Source organism: Haliotis cracherodii, unplaced genomic scaffold (genome assembly GCF_022045235.1).
Source record: "Haliotis cracherodii isolate W230 unplaced genomic scaffold, xgHalCrac1.p SCAF_7, whole genome shotgun sequence".
In the NCBI taxonomy this organism is placed as follows: domain Eukaryota; kingdom Metazoa; phylum Mollusca; class Gastropoda; order Lepetellida; family Haliotidae; genus Haliotis; species Haliotis cracherodii.
The window spans coordinates 8437909-8459848 of NW_027266330.1; the positions used below are offsets into that span (position 1 = coordinate 8437909).

The following is a 21940-nucleotide window of genomic DNA, read 5'->3' on the forward strand; positions in this document are numbered from 1 at the left end:
GAAGGTAGAATATGTGTAAGTAAAGGCAGAATAAGTGTATGCGAAGGTAGAATAAGTGAAAGTGAAGGTAGAACAAGTGTAAGAATCAGTGTCTAGAAAGAAGGGGACAGGTGACACAACAATGTATAAAAAAATACAGTACTGTTAGGAATCAAACTCTCTCTATGCATACATTACAGTATCGAAAACACAAAGCAAAGTTAAAACAAATGAAAATTTATTAAAAATACTGTACAAAAATAGTACACTTCTTTAAAAGACTCATCATTTCGACTTAAAGATATAAAATCACTCTTCCAGCCAGGACTAAAATATACATCTAACTTACACAATCTCTGGGCTGGAAGAGCAATGGCTAAAAAGAACTACTAACAAACAAACTAGTGTAGGTTTGTTTTTTTGTTGGTTAATGCCCAACTCTGCAAATATTCCAGTTAAATGACAGCAGTCTGTAAACAATCAAGTCTGGACCAGACACTCCACTGACTGATATTATGAGCATCAATTCAAGCAATTCGGATACGCTGACATGTAACCAAGTAAGTCACAAGACTGACCACCCAGTGCATCAAGTCACCTCTAAGACAAACACAGGTTGCTGAAGATTGCCTCTTAAGACAAACATAGGTTGCTGGGGGATCTTTATTTCAACCCAGAATCCCCACGAATGTAGATCCAAATTCTTGAGTTTCTGTCTAAAAACTTTATTTCAGTTAAACTTCTATCACTGATGATAGTTAAAACAGTTGAAAAGCCTTCATGACAAAATGCATATGAATGTGATGATGCGACCCTGAGCTCATCACTGACTATCCAGGGTATTTTGTCTCTATCATCATCATCATCATCATCATCATCATCATCATAATAATAATGATAATAAGTGGTATGTGGAGAAATAAACAATCAATCATGTTTCATATCCTCGTACTTCAATTATGTGATGTAACTTCAATTATTGAAAGAAACTCTAGATTATCTAGGGTAATATCTAGTTTTGTTGAAATTATACTCTTGGGTAGAACCATTTTATACCACTTATTATTATTATTATGATTAATCTTATTATGAAGATTATTATTATTATTATTATTACAGCACTAAGAGAACAATCATTTCATTTGGGGGGGGTCTGTGGTCTATCTACCAACAAGAAATATGATGACATTTTTTTAAAATCCACAATATATTTAAAAACCTTGCCTTCTTTTATCAATTAAAGTATCTCATAAAGAATGAAAAGAAAAATTATTCTTTTTCTCGTTTGATTTTTTTCTTATCACAATATCACAGTTTGTGTCGCTGGTAGATAACATGAATGGCCCTTGCTGCCGAGGCTTCTGATATTTTCAGTGCAAGCACTACTTTTAAACATCTCAGTTTTATTCACTGATTGGCATAATCATGTCTCTCTTAACATGCTTTATAAGACAATTTAGATATAATTACCTGCTTTCAAATTCCCTTACGGTAAATTATACAAATGAAGGAATCAGGTCTTAGCAATCATACTTTGAGCAATTGGAATAAAAGAATATTTAAATATGTCGTTATTCATTGAGGTGTCTATGAGAGCCATTGACCAATCAGCTTCTGTATTGTCGCTCTGGCTTGAACCAGTTCTGGCAGGTCGGTGTCGGTTGGAGGGTACATGTTGGCACAATGAGCAGTTCCTGAAACACAGAGCATCACAAGCTTCAACCTGCATCTGCATCAACAATGGTGGCACAATGAGACGTTCCTGAAACACAGAGCATCACAAGCTTCAACCTGCATTTGCATCTACATTGATTGGGGTGTGAGTGAAAGAGGTTCTATTCCCAAGACAGTTATAGCAATGTTTGCATGCAGATGTAATCAAGTCAAGTTCAACAACAGCGTGAGACCAAATTAATAACGGGGGGCTGACCCTTGATTTATGTAAAAATCTGTTCCGTAGAGCCTCAGTCACACAGACAAGGCGACCGCGATGCAACCTCCTTGCGACCAAAATATTTGACTATCGCAACAAGGTTTCAGGGGTCTCTGAAAGGTTTGAGAGGTGTCGCAAAAACCCATTCGGTCTCGCAACCAGTCTTTTGAACATGCACAGAGGTTTCCACTGTGTGGCGATTGGTTTTGTCTACTCAAGGATGATGACTCTTTGTAACCTAGTTGCTAATCTATCGGTGATTGATCAGTGAGGAGGTGATTGACTGGCGCTTCATCGTCTGAGTCCAGGTCTTACATACACAAAAATCGACTGTATGTTTTGAAGCACAGACTGAAAATATTCTGTCATTAAATAGTGATAGATAAATGCCGGTAAAACACAGAAGGGACTTCATTCTGATTGGTCGATGAAAATGGACGTTAATCTGATTGGTTAATGAAGACAGGTCAGTATAAATTCTAGATACCCAGATATCAGTAGAAAAGCTTCTTTTATTTACACAGACGTTCACAGGAGTCAAGCAGTTGGTCAAGACAATATGATAGTGTGTTTCAGTGTTACTGTAGGTTTATAACTCATTTCATTACCTACAAGGACAAACAAAACGGGGTTCATAAAAATCATATGTGACCTAGGGCCATATTATATCACGAAAAAAACAACAGTGAATTGTTTCCGTCATCCGGAACGCATTGTTGACGTCACATTAGAAACGATATAAAAGCTAAAGATTGTTGACATCATTTGACAAATTGTGATACCGCTGCTGTTGTCACTTGCTGTCCTTATAGGTAAACACTAAAAAGCGTCTCTGTATGTAGACATCTTCTTTGGTTACAAATAGAACAAGACCGCCTCCGTAGTTTAGTTGTAGAGTATCCACCCCGAGAGCGGAAGGTCCAGGGTCCGAACCCCAGCCGCGTCATACCAAAAGACATTAAAAGATGGAACTTGTTGTTACCCTGTGTGGGGCTCGGCATTAAGGGGCTAAAACAAGGACTGGTCGGCTCGGAGTCAGTATACTGTGTCTGAGTGGGGTATTCATGATAAAATGTGGCATGGTATCTCAGTGTGCTAGCACTATAAATCAGCATCAGTCCGGACTAGTACAAGCAGCCCCATACACGTGCATGCACGTCGCTATATAAGTGCAATAATCTTGGACGCGACGTTAAACCCCATTTCACCTCACCTATAAACTAGAACATTATATAAGTGTTCATGTCATACAATGTTTATGATACTTGTGCCTAAATTCCAGTATTACTTTGACACGAGTGTTGTAAACATAGTATGACATGAACACTCATATAATATCCTCTACGTATTTCCCATATTATTAACCCCTTCTTCCTTTTCAGTGAATAGTATGTACTAGCCTTTTTAGACTTTTCTGTCTAATTCACACCCATCAGAATAATAAATGCAGGGTCCCTTATATACATTGTCTGTATATTTCTGAATTCTTATCCATCAGAGAAAACCATCATAGACAGAATCATAACTACATTTATCTTACATTCTGCAAACGCCTTTTGCCATCAAGTAAAAAATTATAACCTTATAACCATGACATTAATATGCCTAAATTCCTTATTTATTCTTATGCATTGCCGTGTCTATTTCAACTACAGAACAACAGGGACAGAAATGTATTTAGAAGATAAATACTATGGGTGTGTCTATTTCCAGGATTTTATCGAGTATTTGCATCTTGGAAATTCCTCTAGAGACCCGAAAGCGTTAGCTTGAGGGGCTCGAATGAAAATTTCCAAGATGCAAAAACTGGATAAAATCCCGGAAATAGACACACACATAGTATTTATCAATATTGTAAACCTATTGTTTAATTAGTATGTTAATACCATGTTAATTAGTATGCAAAAAATGCTGAGTAATTATGTATACCTACACAGTGATTAGGGAATGCAAATCATATTTTCACCCTTTGACATTTGTTCATGTGACCCAAATTAGCCAATCACAACACAGAATACTCTTTCTATAGGTTTACAATTTGTTTTAATTTGGGGGTAGGAGACATGAGGTTCAAACCACCCCCTGATAAATCATGTGAATATTTTGTATTATTGAAATCGTGGCAATCAGTCTCAATAAGGCCACATTAGTTATCCTGTAATTCAAAAATGGGAATATTCACTGACGTATGCTGCAAGCTTGTGGTCAAATATCGGGATAAAAGCAGCTCTAGATAAATCCCTGCAATTAGTTTACCGTTTATAAAGACTGCAGTGGCATCGGGTCCAAGATCTTCTGTGATTCCAAGAGCGTGCCAAGGGTCGATGGAACCATTCGGGAAGACAACTTTAGTAATTTTGATTCCATAGGCTCCGTAGTTGGTGTTGGTGCGGTTGATGCCATGCTGTATCAGGTCAGCGTTGAACTTGGACCCGAAGATGTCCATACACTGTTGCACTGAGAAGCTGAAATACATGGACATATTTACTTGGGTTGCCATGATTTATTGATGAAATCAATCACATATTTACTCCTGACAATGAGACATGCCCAGCAATGTATCGATTCATGTATTGTGATAAGTTTCAAATTTTCAAAAAGTTTTATTTACTAAGGTTTTCAACAGCCTGTTAATTACTTGGGCTGCCATAACTTGCCTGCCTATCACAGATCAAACCTTATAAGTGAATGCATCATAATAGTTAAAAACAAACGAGTTGAAGGCAACGTGGTGGAGGCAGGGCTAAGGGAGACTACTCTGCAAGTACTGGCCATCCTTGCCACACACAGATCAAACTCCTGGAAGTGTGACAAAGTCTCAACACCAGAGTGAGTGAGTGAGTGAGTGAGTGAGTGAGTTTGGTTTAACGCCGCTTTTAACAGTATTCCAGTTATATCAGGGCGTGTCAGCTTAATGTGGGAGGAAAGCCCGAAGTGATGCAGGTGTCAGACGTTTACCACTTCGGTGAAACCCACGAGCACGGGTATGGTGCTGACAAACCTAGAAACATAATCGGGGCGAACCGGGATTCGAACCCACAATCATAGGTTTCTGGCGTGCCTAAGGGACGCAACTCTGCACAGCGAATCGCGGCGCCTTAGACGACTGGGCCACCCGTGCCCCCCTCAACACCAGAGGTAAGTAAAACCACAATGTACCAACGTGAATAATTTTTTTCTTACTCATAATGTGCCCATAAAGAAAACAAGAGAAAACATGAAAAAGTTGCCGATGAGAAGCATTAGTGAGTGTGTGCATGTGCATGCTTTTTGTTTTTTTTATTCCAGCTCTATGTAAGCTGTATCTGGACCTAACAATCCAGTGATTGACACCATAACCAATTATCCATGCTGTCTGAGCATGCTGACACAACATCCACCAAGTCACAGCACCTGATCACCCAATCCTTCAAAATGCATTTTACGACCAGCATAGGTTGTTAGGGACCAACTACTCGGGATCACCACAGGTTCGAGACATAGTCACCTCTTACAACTAGCAATGGAGCATTGAGGACAAACTCCACCCCGGGGTAAAGACTGACAGGTTGTTACCTCCTACAACTAGCAATGGAGCATTGAGGACATACTCCACCCCGGGGTAAAGACTGACAGGTTGTTACCTCCTACAACTAGCAATGGAGCATTGAGGACATACTCCCTCCCGGGGTAAAGAGTGAGGTTGTTACCTCCTACAACTAGCAATGGAGCATTGAGGACAAACTCCCTCCCGGGGTAAAGAGTGAGGTTGTTACCTCCTACAACTAGCAATGGAGCATTGAGGACATACTCCCTCCCGGGGTAAAGAGTGAGGTTGTTACCTCCTACAACTAGCAATGGAGCATTGAGGACAAACTCCACCCCGGGGTAAAGACTGACAGGTTGTTACCTCCTACAACTAGCAATGGAGCATTGAGGACATACTTAAACCCCGGGGTAAAGACTGACAGGTTGTTACCTCCTACAACTAACAACGGAGCATTGAGGACAAACTCCACCCCGGGGTAAAGAGTGAGGTTGTTACCTCTTACAACTAGCAATGGAGCTTTGAGGACAAACTCCACCCCGGGGTAAAGAGTGAGGTTGTTACCTCTTACAACTAGCAATGGAGCTTTGAGGACAAACTCCACCCCGGGGTAAAGAGTGAGGTTGTTAGGGACCAACTACCTGGGATCCCCACAGGTTCCAGACATAGTCACCTCCTACAACTAGCAATGGAGCTTTGAGGACAAACTCCACCCCTGGGAAAGACTGACAGGTTGTGTAGTAGCTATAAACCCACCTGACAGGGAAGTTGTGGCCAAAGGGCTGATCGTCTAAATCTGAAGACTGGAAGAAGCCAAACTCTGTACAGGTCTGGTAAGTCCACTGGCGACCTGGAACAGAAAATGGACTAAAATGAAAGAATTAAAATTCTATCTATGACTCACCCTCAATATCTCCAGGGCTCACATGTCGGTAAACCTTTCCTAACCTTTGGATCCATCCCCTTGGTTCTCAAGATCTCAAATAACCCGTGCTTGCTTTTCATCAGCATTTTACCGACTAATCAAACATAGAGATAATGAAACAGGGTCCATTAATATTTTGATGGCTCCATGCAGCCCTGCCAGGATTTGGTTCTGCTAAATAATTTTACTGTGTGCAGTGAATCGAGTTTACAAACTTCTGATTGTTTTGTTTTATTTGACATTATGGCAAAGAACTTTTCCATCTTTGCACCCCCAAAAAGGATCATACCATCAAAGAGTGTGAGTCAAAATGATGATGATGATGACTTTTGATCACATAAAAGTGATGGATGACGAGATTCTGAGCTGATAGACGCAAATAAAGACATGGAGAAACTGTCCATGCAGCTGACATTTGAAAGTAAATCAAAACTAGTTGTGAAAACAACATAAAGCAATTAGTGGCTAATGAAGCATGCATGGATAATGTATGATTCCAAGACTATTGCTATGACTTTTAGATTTTATAATAGGAATTTAAAATTCTAAATATTTTTGTCTTCACTTTCTTGATTTCGGCTTGATTTTGCCAGTGGCTACATGGAAAAAATGTATTTGTAGCAATATTGCTACTTTGTAAAAAATAAACATTGAGGCCCGGGATTGTATGTATTTTTGTATATTTGTACATGTATTGTAGGTGTGATGATGACAATAGTGGTGGTGATGATGATGATGATGTCTTTGCCCACCTCCCTCTGAAGCACTGCTGTTCCAGTCAGTCATCTTCAAGCCATCAATCATCTTGGAGTAGACAAAGTCAACACACTTCTGTTCATATGTGGTCATGAGAAGGTTGTTGACCTTGGCGTAGCGCTCGATGGGAGTGATGGAGGAGTCAGTCATCAAGCCACACAGTGTGTCCACCGTGATGTTGGCCCCCGCTCCCCCCTGCAACAATACACTCAATACATCATGTTCCCATGGTGACGTTGGCCCCCGCTCCCCCCTGCAACAATACATTCAATACATCATGTTGTCATGGTGACGTTGGTCCCCACTCCCCCTGCAACAATACACTCAATACATCATGTTGTCATGGTGATGTTGGCCCTACTCACCCCTGCAACAATACATTCAATACATCATGTTGTCATGGTGATGTTGGCCCCCGCTCCCCCCTGCAACAATACATTCAATACATCATGTTGTCATGGTGACGTTGGTCCCCACTCCCCCTGCAACAATACACTCAATACATCATGTTGTCATGGTGATGTTGGCCCTACTCCCCCCTGCAACAATACATTCAATAAATCATGTTGTCATGGTCACGTTGGCCCCCGCTCCCCCCTGCAACTATACACTCAATACATTATGTTCCCACGGTGACGTTGGCCCCCGCTCCCCCCTGCAACAATACACTCAATACATCATGTTGTCATGGTGATGTTGGCCCTACTCCCCCCTGCAACAATACATTCAATACATCATGTTGTCATGGTGACGTTGGCCCCCGCTCCCCCCTGCAACAATACATTCAATACATCATGTTGTCATGGGGACGTTGGTCCCCACTCCCCCTGCAACAATACACTCAATACATCATGTTGTCATGGTGATGTTGGCCCTACTCCCCCCTGCAACAATACATTCAATACATCATGTTGTCATGGTGACGTTGGCCCCCGCTCCCCCCTGCAACAATACATTCAATACATCATGTTGTCATGGTGACGTTGGTCCCCACTCCCCCTGCAACAATACACTCAATACATCATGTTGTCATGGTGATGTTGGCCCTACTCACCCCTGCAACAATACTCAATACATCATGTTGTCATGGTGATGTTGGCCCTATTACCCCTTGCAACAATACACTCAATACATCATGTTGGCATGGTGATGTTGGTTCCCTCTCCCCCCTGCAATAGTACACTCAATGCATCATGTTGTCAAGGTGATCAATTGTTCAATATGTCATGACGATGTTATGTAATAATATTCCCTGAGAGGAGCAACTGAGCTGATGAATCCATCTGAGATCAGGAAACCAACATTTTTAACAGTTTTGCAGAAAAAATACAATGGAAAGAAAGAAAGAATGGCCTATTCGCAACTCAAAACTTATGAATTATCTGTCCATCGCCAAGGCTTGGAACTTACAAAATAGATTCACTTGTAAAATGTGTAATTCCTCATTGCTTGAAGGTAATTATCCTAGTACGTCACACACTGACCTCAAATGCCCTGTTGTCCTTGTTGTACTGCACGACACCTTCAAAGTTGCCGGCCAGGGTCTGGTACAGGTTAGCTACATCATTGGCGTTTCCTACGTCGATGTCATCGCACAGACTGAGACAGAAAACAACTTTTATTAGAGCTGGGTTTTATATAACATTCCTCGCAAGGAAATTTGGAAGAAAAACATTTCGTTCAAAATATATCATTTCCTAAATTTCGATGTATAACAACATTGTACTTTAACACACCCAAAATAGTATGATTGGGGGTAATTATTACCAAACCTAACTCCAGAACACAACAGTTTTTTACCCCTGTCAAGGAGAGTCCACAAAAACAAAAATAGTCACGAGTCTGTATTTTGTTGACAGAGTTACTTCCCTTTGCGCTCTTGTGCAAGAAAATACAGATGACATATTGTTTGGTTGGTTGATTCGTTGTTTAACGCCGCACTCAGCTATATTCCAGCAATATGACGGCCGTCTGTGAATAATCGAGTCTGGACCAGACAATCCAGTGATTAATATCACGAGCTTCGATGACATGCATCAACCAAGTCAGCAAGTCTGACCACCCGGTTCAGTTAATCGCCTCCTTCAACAAGCATAGTCGCCTTTTACGGCAAGCATGGGTTGCTGAGGACCTATTCTACCCTGTCTCTTTACTGGTCAGATGATATATGGAATGGCCATTATTTTGTCCCTTCAAAAGAATTTGTTTTGTGTAAGTGAAGTGAGGAGGAATTGTGGGATTATACCAAATATGATGCTAACTTGGGGGGTAATTTTTTGTGTAAACTTCACCCCTGGCATGTCTAGAATACAACAGCCAGTATCCCCACATACAGGCAGTGACTCAAATCCCTTCCTGTACCACACTCAAGGTTTTTGTGTGATAAATATAAATCATCTGACAATGAACACTTTTGAGCATAATGACTGTTGCAAGTATTGTGAAGTATTGGGCATGTTGGGCCACCAAATCACACATCATGTGGGGGCTGCTAACTACAGCCCTTGTGACAAACCACCAACATCTCCCCAGGTGATGTCTCTAACCACAGGGCAGATGAGGTTTGTAGAGAGCTGGTAGACATGTCCAAGTGGCACACAACACCCCTATCGTCATGTCTCGGTGCAGTAGCCATCTCACATTTAAAATAATCAAGCTTGAAACATTAACGATTATGTGAAACCCAAGCTATATAAAGTTCAAAAATGAAAGAATAAAATTTAAAAAAACGTCATGCCATGAAACACACTGTCATTAATGCAGATTCAAGATAACTTGCCTAGTTTTCCCCCAACACAACAGTTCAAAGGGAAGTAACTCTATCAAAGCAGAGAATCATGAACCCCATTCCTAAAAGTTTATTCTTGAGGTGTCTCCTTGACAGGAGAATAAAGTTATTTTTCTCTTGAGGGAAAGCTGTAGTGTTAGGTGTAACAATGTTCATCCGTGACATATTGACAGTCACCTCTACAAAGCTGTAGTGTTAGGTGTAACAATGTTCATCCGGGACATATCGACAGTCACCTCTACAAAGCTCTAGCGTTAGGTGTAACAATGTTCATCCGTGACATATTGACAGTCACCTCTGAAGCTGTAGTGTTAGGTGTAACAATGTTCATCCGTGACATATTGACAGTCACCTCTACAAAGCCATAGTGTTAGGTGTAACAGTGTTCATCCGTGACATATTGACAGTCACCTCTACAAAGCCATAGTGTTAGGTGTAACAGTGTTCATCCGTGACATATTGACAGTCACCTCTACAAAGCTGTAGTGTTAGGTGTAACAATGTTCATCCGTGACATATTGACAGTCACCTCTACAGAGCTGTAGTGTTAGGTGTAACAATGTTCATCCGTGACATATTGACAGTCACCTCTACAAAGCTCTAGCGTTAGGTGTAACAATGTTCATCCGTGACATATTGACAGTCACCTCTGAAGCTGTAGTGTTAGGTGTAACAATGTTCATCCGTGACATATTGACAGTCACCTCTACAAAGCCATAGTGTTAGGTGTAACAGTGTTCATCCGTGACATATTGACAGTCACCTCTACAAAGCCATAGTGTTAGGTGTAACAGTGTTCATCCGTGACATATTGACAGTCACCTCTACAAAGCTGTAGTGTTAGGTGTAACAATGTTCATCCGTGACATATTGACAGTCACCTCTACAGAGCTGTAGTGTTAGGTGTAACAATGTTCATCCGTGACATATTGACAGTCACCTCTACAAAGCTGTAGTGTTAGGTGTAACAATGTTCATCCGTGACATATTAACAGTCACCTCTACAAAGCTCTAGCGTTAGGTGTAACAATGTTCATCCGTGACATATTGACAGTCACCTCTGAAGCTGTAGTGTTAGGTGTAACAATGTTCATCCGTGACATATTGACAGTCACCTCTACAAAGCCATAGTGTTAGGTGTAACAGTGTTCATCCGTGACATATTGACAGTCACCTCTACAAAGCCGTAGTGTTAGGTGTAACAATGTTCATCCGTGACATCTTGACAGTCACCTCTGAAGCTGTAGTGTTAGGTGTAACAGTGTTCATCCGTGACATACTGACAGTCCCCTCTACAAAGCTGTAGTGTTAGGTGTAACAATGTTCACCCGTGACATGAATTGGAAAATATTTGGTTCCAATATGGGAATATTTACATATTGAAATATACTGAAGACTTGGGGCTGAATAATTCAAGGCAGAAATTGAAATTTCTTTTAATACTTATTGCTTGCTTGTTAGGTTTTTTTTAATGTTAATTCAGCACTATTCCACCAAGTGAATCTTGGACTGTTAATAATGCTGCTGATAAATGGCCCAAAGCACTAGCAGTGACTTACTTGAAGAGTTTCTTGAGCTCGTCCCTGCCCGGCTGTGTCTGCAGCCTCAGCTCCACCTCCACAGTGGCCTCCAGGATGTTCTTGTTACAGTCCGGCCCCGTCGTCGCCAGCGAGTCCCGCACCACGCCCAGGTAGTCTGTCACACAACACACAACTCATATATCATAATGTTTATTTCTGTGGTATGAGATTGATGATATAGTAAAAAACGCTTGGCTAAAATCTCTATATATTATGAAACATTTATTGATAAAAAATTGTTGTTTAAGGCCCTGCAGTTCAAGCTATGTTACAGAGGACAGCGTTAGAAATTGGCACTAGTCCTGTAGTCCTTGCCAAATTGCCCAATACTTAAGGTAGCATAAGGACAAGCATAAATTTGCCATTTTTATTGTATTTGCTATACGTTATCATTATAAGGCCTAGTGGGCTATAACCATGATAACTGTTAGTTTCTAGCGCTGAGAGAACTGCAAACAATCGTCTTGTTACAACAAACCAGTGATAGACTACAATCGACATGAATCAACCAAGTCAGCGAGCCTGTCCACCCTCTTATGACCAGCATGGGTTGCTGAAGACCCAGATCTTCACAGGGTGAAAGGAACGTGTCACAGATACTTACTAACGTGTCACAGATACTTACTAACTTGTCACAGATACTTACTAATGTGTCACAGATACTTACTAATGTGTCACAGATACTTACTAATGTGTCACAGATACTTACTAATGTGTCACAGATACTTACTCACAAAGTTGAGTTGAGCCAACACAGGTGCACTTGTTGCTACAGCACCGGTGATAAGATGCGGGTATTTCATCCTCAGCCAACCTGACAGCGACCCTACGGAGGAAACAACACCAGGATTCTATCTGAGATTCCTTACAGTTAACTAAGTGCCATGGTAGTCAAACTGAGAAATCATTATTATTTTAACGATTGTATGTTCTAACATTCAGAGGTATTTTAATATTACATTCAATTTAATTATGCCTCTTCCAATATCTTAGTTTTTATTGAAAAAAAAAGTCACCTCCATAAACATGATAAAGCCGTAACATTAGTTATGAATATATTGACATGAAATTGAGACAAAAAAATGTTCCACTTTGTGAACTTTAACTGACATTGGCTGCAGACTTGGGGCCGACCATCCACCTCAGAGAAGGTCAGTGAATGAGATAAACTCTGCTTTGAACCAATCTCATCTAAATCAGATCATATTTCTTGCTACCGCTAAACAAAGATCTGTGGACATACCAATTTAGGGTCATGTCAGAATTTTGACCGACCAATGGAACGACTGACAAGAAGGCGACATTAACTTTCTCTTCCTTTACGGCACAGGTTTCAAACTGGCTGGCTATGCTTTGAAATATATGTTGACGTATTATCGATTAAAACTTTGAAAACTAAACATACAAACATTCTGGAATGGCCCAATAGATGCCCTAGATTGTACGGATTCAGTCATACTGCCCATAACTGTTGTTTGGTATACCCTGTCTTAAATCTTTTGAGGTTGCATGATAAGAAATCACATTCTCACTGTCACTTTCCGAATCTGGTAAGCGACACTGATTGGTGGGATGAAAGGTCGTTCTGACGTGAACCCTAATGGAATGTCCTCAGATCTTTGTTTAGCAGCAGCAAGAACCAAGATCTGATTTTAATGAGATTAGCTTTGAACAGTCATTCAGTGATAATACAAAGTGTCAGCTTATTGAGGGGAAGAGTCAATGAGGTCTTGACAAATTTAGGATTCGAACCCACGCCTGTGTGGAGAAACACTTCACCATGCTTACAGCATCCTTAATTTATGTCTCCTGGACTCGCACTTCAGTAAACCTACACTAACCCCAGGATCCATTCTCATGGTTCTTGCGATCTCATTAACATTTTACCAACCAATCAAATGTCGAGGTAAGGAAAAAGGAAATGGGACATGCCCCCACCAGTTTTACTGGACATGAAGACATTCATTCCAGCAAAGACATTTTGGAGGACTTGCTCTTGCATGTCAGTCAGTTTTTCGATGTTGATTCTCGCAAACTCTATTGTAATGAATGGGATTGGTACCAATGTTGTTGATATCGCCAACCCAACATTGAGATTTGTAATTCGCATGTTAGATTGAAGTTCGGGGGTCAATAATGAATTGAAGACATTGGAAATTGCAAGAGATATTATCAGCAATAGAACATAAATATAAATCATTTAAATGCCATCCATTGTTTTTGGTCCTGTTCCACATGGCGATATTAGCACTAAGATGATCGTGACTCCCATACTTTAACATAAATATACTATGATCAAAGCACTAAGATGATCGTGACTCCCATACTTTAACATAAATATACTATGATCAAAGCACTAAGAAGATTGTGACTCCCATACTTTAACATAAATATACTATGATCAAAGCACTAAGATGATCGTGACTCCCATACTTTAACATGAATATACTATGATCAAAGCACTAAGATGATCGTGACTCCCATACTTTAACATAAATATACTATGATCAAAGCACTAAGATGATCGTGACTCCCATACTTTAACATAAATATACTATGATCAAAGCACTAAGAAGATTGTGACTCCCATACTTAAACATAAATATACTATGATCAAAGCACTAAGATGATCGTGACTCCCATACTTTAACATAGATATACTATGATCAAAGCACTAAGAAGATTGTGACTCCCATACTTTAACATGAATATACTATGATCAAAGCACTAAGAAGATTGTGACTCCCATACTTTAACATAAATATACTATGATCAAAGCACTAAGATGATCGTGACTCCCATACTTTAACATAGATATACTATGATCAAAGCACTAAGAAGATTGTGACTCCCATACTTTAACATGAATATACTATGATCAAAGCACTAAGAAGATTGTGACTCTCTTACTTAAGCCATGCAAACATAAATTTACGATGATGGTAGTACTAAGAGCATGACTCCTTTGATTTACATAATTTTACAATGATCATAGCACTAAGAAGATCTTGACCCCCTTACTTAAACATAGATATACTATGATCGAAGCACTAAGAAGTTACTCCCATACTGTAACATAACTTTATGATGATGGTTGCACTGAGATGATTGTGACTCACTTACTTGAACATACATTTACAAACATTGTAGAACTAAGAATGTGACTCCCTTATAACACAGACTCAGAATGATTGTAGCAGTGAAGTTGCTTTGTGGTCTGAGGTTCTGTATCCTGAACTTCTCAAAGTACTGGGAGGTCGGTGAATCAGTGTTTGAAATTAAGGATAAAGTGATGGGGTCTTTGTCATAACCCTAATGTTAAATAAATAAGACTTCGGGGGCCCAAGATTCACCGCAGCAAACTTCATGCCCCCCCCCCCCCCCCCCCCAAGTCCCCTCTCAATTTCAAACTGTGAATCATTTCACAACCGTAGTTAATCCTGTGACCAACCTGGATAAGATCCTCCAAATGAAATCCATTTGTTGTCATCTAGGTTGAACTTGCTCTTGGCAAATTGAATGAAAGCTGCCAAATCAGCCAGAGCCTGCTCACTGCTCAAATACTGCAGACTGTCATCACTGATGTCTCTGTAACCATGGTAACAGCATATTTTCAATAAATATACTTAAATATGTATCTAAGATTTTCTGGGTCACAATATATCCCCAACAACCTATGCTTGCTTTACATGTGACTTAATGGTGGTCCCACACCATTTTAATACTTTATGAACTGTGATGCTGTCATCAGCAAAATCATTGTCAAATAGATTTGATACATCTGGCAGGCCAAGAATGCATGATTCTGATAGGACATAGGAGAGTGAGTGAGTTAATATTTGTCATCACATCAGTAATATTTCAGCCATAACGTGACGTGAAGTTATTTATTATTAATGCACAGTAGAATATACTTTCACACATACGGTGTGGGATGACTCTTGCCGTAGAAGCGATGCTCCAGCTGGAAGCACATGGCGTTGAAGTTCTTGGCGTACTCCACCCACATTCCCTCCACCATCCATATGGGGTCTGCAGTGCCCTCCCCACCGATCATCAGGAACACAGGGCCACCCGGCTTGAAGTACTTCTCATTCACGAAGTATCTCTGATAAAAGACATCAGTTAATAAACACAATACTCCAATGTTCCATGGCAAATCTTGAAAATTCTGCAAACTTGTAAGCTTATTTTCATTTTTCTTCCATGTAACACACACACCTCAAATGATTATTCAGAATGATTGAATTTATACAATGCATAATTCAAATAATGACTTTGTTTCAATAAACCCACGTAACTTTTACATGTTTAAAGCCAGCTTTCCCCCTACATGTTCTGCAGTGTATTTGATGAAATAGGTTGCAGATACAAGCAAAATTCTGCACACCAAAAATTGTTTTGTGCAAAATGGGTACATTCCTGCACCTAAGGCATTTCTGCAAAATATTTTGAGACCGAGGAATGGGGGTTACAGAGAGGATTGTATCATGGCCCATGGCATGATTGGGTCGGATTTAAATATATTTTACATCTAAATCTATTTGATCATTCTACCTGTATTTTTTCAAATTTGACATTGAAGGAGATATTGTGATATCCTTTTCTATTTCACTATTGCATCATATAAAAACATGCTTAAGTTACAACAATGTTTTCAGACACAGTAATTGCAGCTAAGTAAATAAAAGACTGATGATTACTGACGGGAAGAAGGGGAGGTGGTGGTTGGTGGTGTTTGATAGGCATTTCTTGGAAGACACAATTTAGTGACAACAACTTTTGTATTTACTGTAAGGGTGACGTTTCAGCATAGATCCTTATACTGTTGTTACAAGCAGCTGTGTGAACAATGAAACAATCCCCTCCACATCTCTTTGAATTATTTGCTCTTTTAAATGTGTTTTAAACCTCAAACAGTACTGCTGACCACCCCCAACCCCTCCCCTCACCAACACACCCACCCTAATGAGAAAAAAAATGTTGGTTCATTTTATGCACATGAACTCGATGATCGCGAGTATAGCATAATATATTCGGGAAGGACAAAAATCACACCCTCTATGTCTATATATATATATAGAGGGGTGTGAATTTCTTTTCGATACGAATATATTATGCTATACACGCTATCATCGAGTTCCTGTGATTTTATGATGGGCATGGACCCTAAATATAGATTTTCGTATTAAGTGTCCATGTGATGGGTTATTCCTACTACTCGATCGACTGATGAAAGTGAGGCGATCGCGATGTATGAAACACAAAGACAATTGGTTCCTTAGTTAGCTCTCAACATTACCTGCTGCCATGTCTGTGTGTTGGCATCGTTGAAGTGGTCTAATGTCTGCTCCATCCACATATCGGGTGGGAGGGGGTCTGTGGACAGTCGTTTGGACGCCGGGCGACCCACCATTCCACCTCTCGGTCTTCCATTGAGGAATCTAGGTACGTAAGCAGCCGATGCATGAAGACACGCCAAAACTACCACGACAACAAATGCCAGTTTTTGCATGTTGATTGATACCACGTCTACCTTGTTTCGATGATGGCAATCAGCTGGGCCAACCCACTCATGTGATAAGCGGATAAGCGCTCTTAGTGCACGTGACTGTCATATGACAAAATGACAAGCTCCTCACAGCGATAATCCCTGGTTTATCGAAGAGGCAAAGTCACGCGCTGGTTTGGAGCTTGAAAATTGAGTAATCTTTAAGACACAAATACGGTGAGGATGGATTTATATTCGACTGTTTTCACTTGGTTGATATGCAATTTAATATATTCTCCCACAACACCGATATATTATGATATGTTGGAATGTTTTCATTTGAAGCGCATTTTATTTCAAAGATATAATGGGCGTTTATCCGTAATCATGGCATTATTTTTAAATTACTGCTCCCTCGGGTTTATCAAAAACACAACTCTGAATGGCTCACACGGATCACGAATGTTCGGGACACTTCAGTGCCCCATCGGCTCATCAGACACTCGATGAATTAGAATTTGAGCGGGGAATCTGGTCTGCCGCATTAAATGGAGATCTGACAGAAGTAAAGCGACATCTACTGAAGGATATAGACGCGGACAAAACAGACAAATCGGGCTACACTGCTTTGGTACTTGGGTTTGTACAAAATGTAACCCTCAGGACGAATGATGATAGCTCACTCTCAAATTAGTATAAATAAACATTATTCAGCGGGATAGATTCAACTTGTTTGATATGCATGGTGATTAAATATAATAATTATTAAGGGGTAAACTGGAAAACGGGCGGAGCTTCATTTGGTTGTGACAATAATAGAAAACGGAGACAATTTACAAAAAAACAAAACAAATACATGTGCGTTAGTTATGGTCGGTAGAGATGTTCACGTATTGAGTGTTAATCGACCAAAAGCCAAGTTGTGTCATGCTGCTTTCTTTCTTAATGTTACAGCATTATGCCAGCAGGAACGGTCACTTGGACGTAGTTCGGACACTAGTGGACGCTGGTGCCCACGTGGACGTGGCCACAAAGTCTGGACATGCCACGCCCCTTCACCGAGCTGCGTACATGGGTCACACTGACATCGTCAAGTTCCTCTTGAGCCGCGGGGCTGACCCTGTGTCACGTGATTTGGATGAAATGACCCCACTGCACAAGGTAGGCACAACAAATTAGAGCAATTTTAATTTAATTGCGTTTTAACAATTTACAACCTGTAACAAGTCTAGATATCGCCGAAAAGTGTATTTGAATGGAATATTATTGCAAAAGATCAATGGAAATATCAAAATAAATTGCTTCATGATGAGAAAGGCTTGGTTGTGGTATGGTTGTACAGATTGAAGCGTGGCGATAATTATTAAATTAAAAAATAAATATCGTTATTATATCTTGTCTTGATGTATCACATACGGTGGAAACTTTTAAACGTGCCTTTTCGATATTCATGTTTGTTTGTTGTTTTACGCCGCTCTCAGCAATATTCCAGCCGTCAAATTGAGTCTTGTCAACCCAGTGCTTGACATCATGAACATCGATCCAAAATTGGCCCACGATGACATGCAACAACCAAGTCAGGAAGCCTGTTTCATGTAGAAGTATTCAAGCTGAAGGTCTACTGGTTGGCTTAAAATGCTCAATAGACTAGACAGCAGAAAGTAAAAATGTTTTGAACACCCACCGAAAACTATCAATATTTAATGTTTGTTTTTTGTTAACGCCACACTCAACAATATTCCAGCTCTATGGCGGTGGTCTGTATATAATCGAATATGGACCAGAAAATCCAGTGATGGATATCATGAGCATCGATCTACGTAATTGGGGTACGATGACATGCAACAACCAAGTCAGCAAGCCTGACTCCGGATCCCGTTAGTCGCCTCTTACGACAAGAATGGGTTGCTGAAGACCTATTCTATCCGGATCGTCAGGGGGCTGAGTTTAATGAGATTGGGAAGCTAATGATTAGATAGCTCTTGTAGCAAGGCATATACGGTATTTATCATGATGGAATGGAAATCTAGACGTGTTCTACTTTGGATAATCAAGAATGTACCACTCGTGCGGATTCCGGGTTAGAACAGGTCTCCTGCAAACTATGCTGGTTTGGAGTGGCGATCAAATGGATCGGGTGGTCAGGCTCGGAGATTTGGTCGATTGTGTCCTATGATACGCCGAGGGCATAGATCGGATTTTTGAATTGTCTCAATTGTCTGGTCCAGACTCGATTATTCACACGCCCCGTAAAATATAAATGAAATAGAATTGAATGCGGCGTTAAAAAACAAACAAACAAATCCGCTTTAAAGACAAGTAATGCATGCACGTTTCTCCCCAGGCATCAGAACGAGGTCGGCACGAGTGCGTGACGATCCTGCTGGAGGCGGCCTCGGTTGCCAGGACTGCACGTGATTCCAGAGGACGCACGCCGTCAGATTGCGCCAGTGATGAGGCCATAAAACACCTGCTGTCCTGACTCGTCATATTGAAATATTCACACTTTTGCTGTATCTACATTCTGTAGGAAGTCCCAATGACTGTCCACTCCAGAACAGTGTATAGCATGTACAATGGAGACGCCGCCAGGCCATACGAGGACTTTCTCCAACTTTAAGGACACCCCAACTGTTAAACTTTGACCTAGTGCTCTTATTGTGGAAAATATCTGAAAACCTATTCATAGCCCCTTTGCAGTATGTGTATATACTGTGCGAGTCAGCATTGAGTAACGCATGACGAGTGTAATCTGCAGCTTCAGCCTGGCTCGAGTAGCTCTTTGAAATTCTGCTTAATTTCTCGGGGCCCTCAAAGAGAATTTTGTTAGTTAAATATGGTGCTCCGAATAAGGATATGTAATATGTTTATTGGTTTTTCTCATCAAAGGATTACCTAAGTCCTTTAGCTGTGTACCATATTGGGTACACACAAGGTTATACATTTTCTTCAAACTTTAACGATTATGAAAATATTTAGTTGTCAATTTCACGCTATTCTGTCATGTGTCGACGCAGCCGTTGCCGATCATCACATGTCTTTTTAATCAAACAAGCGCAACCCAAATATCTTCCGACAGAATTTGAAACCATTCACTGTTACCTCGACAGCCTCCATGGTCTAATGGATAGAGCGTCTATTGTGAGGGCGGAAGGTCGGTCTTTTTATCACTTGGCCGCGTTGTACCAAAATATGGTAAAAAATGGTACTTCGTATTACCCTGCCTGGCATTCGGCATTAGGGAATTAAACAAAGACTGGTCATCTTGGAGTCAGTTCCATGTGTCTGATGGGGCATCCGTGTTAGGAAGAGGCGTGATGTCTCAGTGGGCAAGTTCTATAAAAAAAGGCAAAAGTCCGGACTAGTACACGCGGCCACACATACAAGTGCATGCACATGCTATATAAGTGGAATGACCTAGAACGTGCCGCTAAACACTATTTCACCTCACCTCTGAATCTCATCATCACATCGTCATATGTACCAAACGTAATATTTGTTTATTTATGTACATATTTCATCAGGGCGTCTCCTGGCCACCAATAATAAAGACACATTAATGCATATTTACCTTTTCTTACCGAAGCGTCATGTTGTATTTTGATATGGGTGCGGCTGTTGTTTTGGGGACTTTGAGGACGACGAGGATCTGACGTCTTCTGAATATAAACGCTGCATTTGGCTTGATTTTGAGGTGGATTCATCCATATTTTCACAATGTGCTTAGAACTTTGAATCAAGAATCGATTTCAGGATTGAATGAATGCGTTGCTAGTAACAGAACATAACATGTTGCACTGGTCAATGGCAGCATGTAGGTCACTAGGCAAGGGTGTTGGGGGAAAGGGGAATTTGGCTGGTTGGTGTTAAGGGTCAGATTATCTGATTATGTGTACATATTAATTGTAGATTGTCCCCTTTCGAAACATGACACGGAAATGTCTACAAACGCACAAATGACAGTTCAATTCTCCGTTGGGGCTTTAAATAAAAGCAAAACCTATTGATCATACACGCAATTGTAGACACTATATACAGTCAAACCCATCTGGTCCCGATGTCATTTCAGGATATCGTCGCCGACTCGTCGATGGAAACATGACACTGCTGTGACCGGAAATACCCTCCGCTTCAGTCTGTAAGACGCAGTTAAGAAGGTACCCTGCGACATCATTGCAATGACCTTGAAAGCATCGTTACCCTGCATTTCACCTCATCACAATGTCACGAACAATAGTTGTAGCTGTGTATGTGTACTGCAGCAACATCAGGCATATGGGTGCGGTGTTAGCAAGACACACATATATATATAATAGTATATAGCCATATTTGTTTTCTTAAAATGAACAACTTTTATTTCATGATACTGCAGATTCAAGTACGTTTGAAAATTCTTTCTTGCCATACAACTGACAATATTCAATTCGATTCAATTCACAATACAGTTTGGCTTCACTCAACATTTTGGTGTACACCGAAGACTTTACGTTTATTTTTAGAAAAATCAATTTTGAAATTATCAGCGCAAATTTGTTTTAATTACAAAAATACTGTTGTGGGGAAGCAAAACTGGACAATAAAGAAACACACTGTTCTGTGAACTTAATTACGTTCCTGTACACACTTAAATTAATATATTATATGTCCGCTTCAATCACTTTCATCACAATGCTAATCATCATATGGCGTATTTTAGATACAATAATTTCATTTCTCCACTTTACATGTAGGCATTTAAATATATATACTTTACAGAGTTGAAGCGAAATATTTAAACACATTTAAGAATTCATTCATTGGAGTATTAACCTTCATAGAGTGAGGACTAATCTGTATGAACGTCGGAGCTTGCACTCACACAAGTGAAAGTGAATTCTTATATTTTTTTATTTCACACACGTGAATAAACATACAGCTGTATTACACATTTTGTAATACCAAAACGCGTGCTTATGTACTCTC

General features: G+C 40.3%; 2 protein-coding genes across 3 annotated transcripts; one reads left to right on the forward strand and one right to left on the reverse strand.

Annotated features, from left to right (window-relative positions):
- Nucleotides 1–250: 250 nt before the first annotated feature.
- Nucleotides 251–17091, reverse strand: LOC139448010 (putative serine protease K12H4.7). Its single transcript, XM_071229510.1, has 10 exons — nucleotides 16790–17091; nucleotides 15414–15595; nucleotides 14939–15075; nucleotides 12218–12313; nucleotides 11467–11602; nucleotides 8604–8718; nucleotides 7116–7314; nucleotides 6195–6288; nucleotides 4169–4377; nucleotides 251–1673 (listed from the first exon to the last, which is right to left on the reverse strand). Exons 1-10 carry the CDS (start codon nucleotides 17000–17002, stop codon nucleotides 1567–1569), a joined length of 1488 nt encoding a protein of 495 aa, XP_071085611.1. The 5' UTR covers nucleotides 17003–17091; the 3' UTR covers nucleotides 251–1566.
- A 329-nt stretch (nucleotides 17092–17420) lies between these two features.
- On the forward strand, nucleotides 17421–21351 carry LOC139447672 (ankyrin repeat domain-containing protein 39-like). Of its 2 annotated transcripts, XR_011652035.1 has the most exons (4): nucleotides 17421–17609; nucleotides 17933–18139; nucleotides 19323–19803; nucleotides 21048–21351. XR_011652035.1 is itself a non-coding variant. In XM_071229101.1 (3 exons), the coding sequence occupies exons 1-3, from the start codon at nucleotides 17421–17423 to the stop codon at nucleotides 19458–19460; spliced, it is 534 nt and encodes a 177-aa protein (XP_071085202.1). In that variant the 3' UTR covers nucleotides 19461–20558. The 2 variants fall into 2 exon arrangements, 1 of the variants encoding a protein (XP_071085202.1); XM_071229101.1 differs by lacking the exon at nucleotides 21048–21351 and having other exon boundaries at nucleotides 19323–20558.
- The last annotated feature ends 589 nt before the right edge of the window (nucleotides 21352–21940 follow it).

Excerpts from the sequence above, each read along its gene's own strand:
- LOC139448010 (XM_071229510.1), bottom strand. The coding sequence starts at position 17,002 with ATGCAAAAACTGGCATTTGTTGTCGTGGTAGTTTTGGCGTGTCTTCAT. Across the intron at positions 8,719-11,466 it reads GAGCTCAAGAAACTCTTCAA|TCTGTGCGATGACATCGACG; the intron begins GTAAGTCACTGC and ends TTTCTGTCTCAG. Across the intron at positions 1,674-4,168 it reads CACTGCAGTCTTTATAAACG|GAACTGCTCATTGTGCCAAC; the intron begins GTAAACTAATTG and ends TCTGTGTTTCAG.
- LOC139447672 (XM_071229101.1), top strand. The coding sequence starts at position 17,421 with ATGGCTCACACGGATCACGAATGTTCGGGACACTTCAGTGCCCCATCG. Across the intron at positions 17,610-17,932 it reads AATCGGGCTACACTGCTTTG|CATTATGCCAGCAGGAACGG; the intron begins GTACTTGGGTTT and ends TTAATGTTACAG. Across the intron at positions 18,140-19,322 it reads AAATGACCCCACTGCACAAG|GCATCAGAACGAGGTCGGCA; the intron begins GTAGGCACAACA and ends GTTTCTCCCCAG.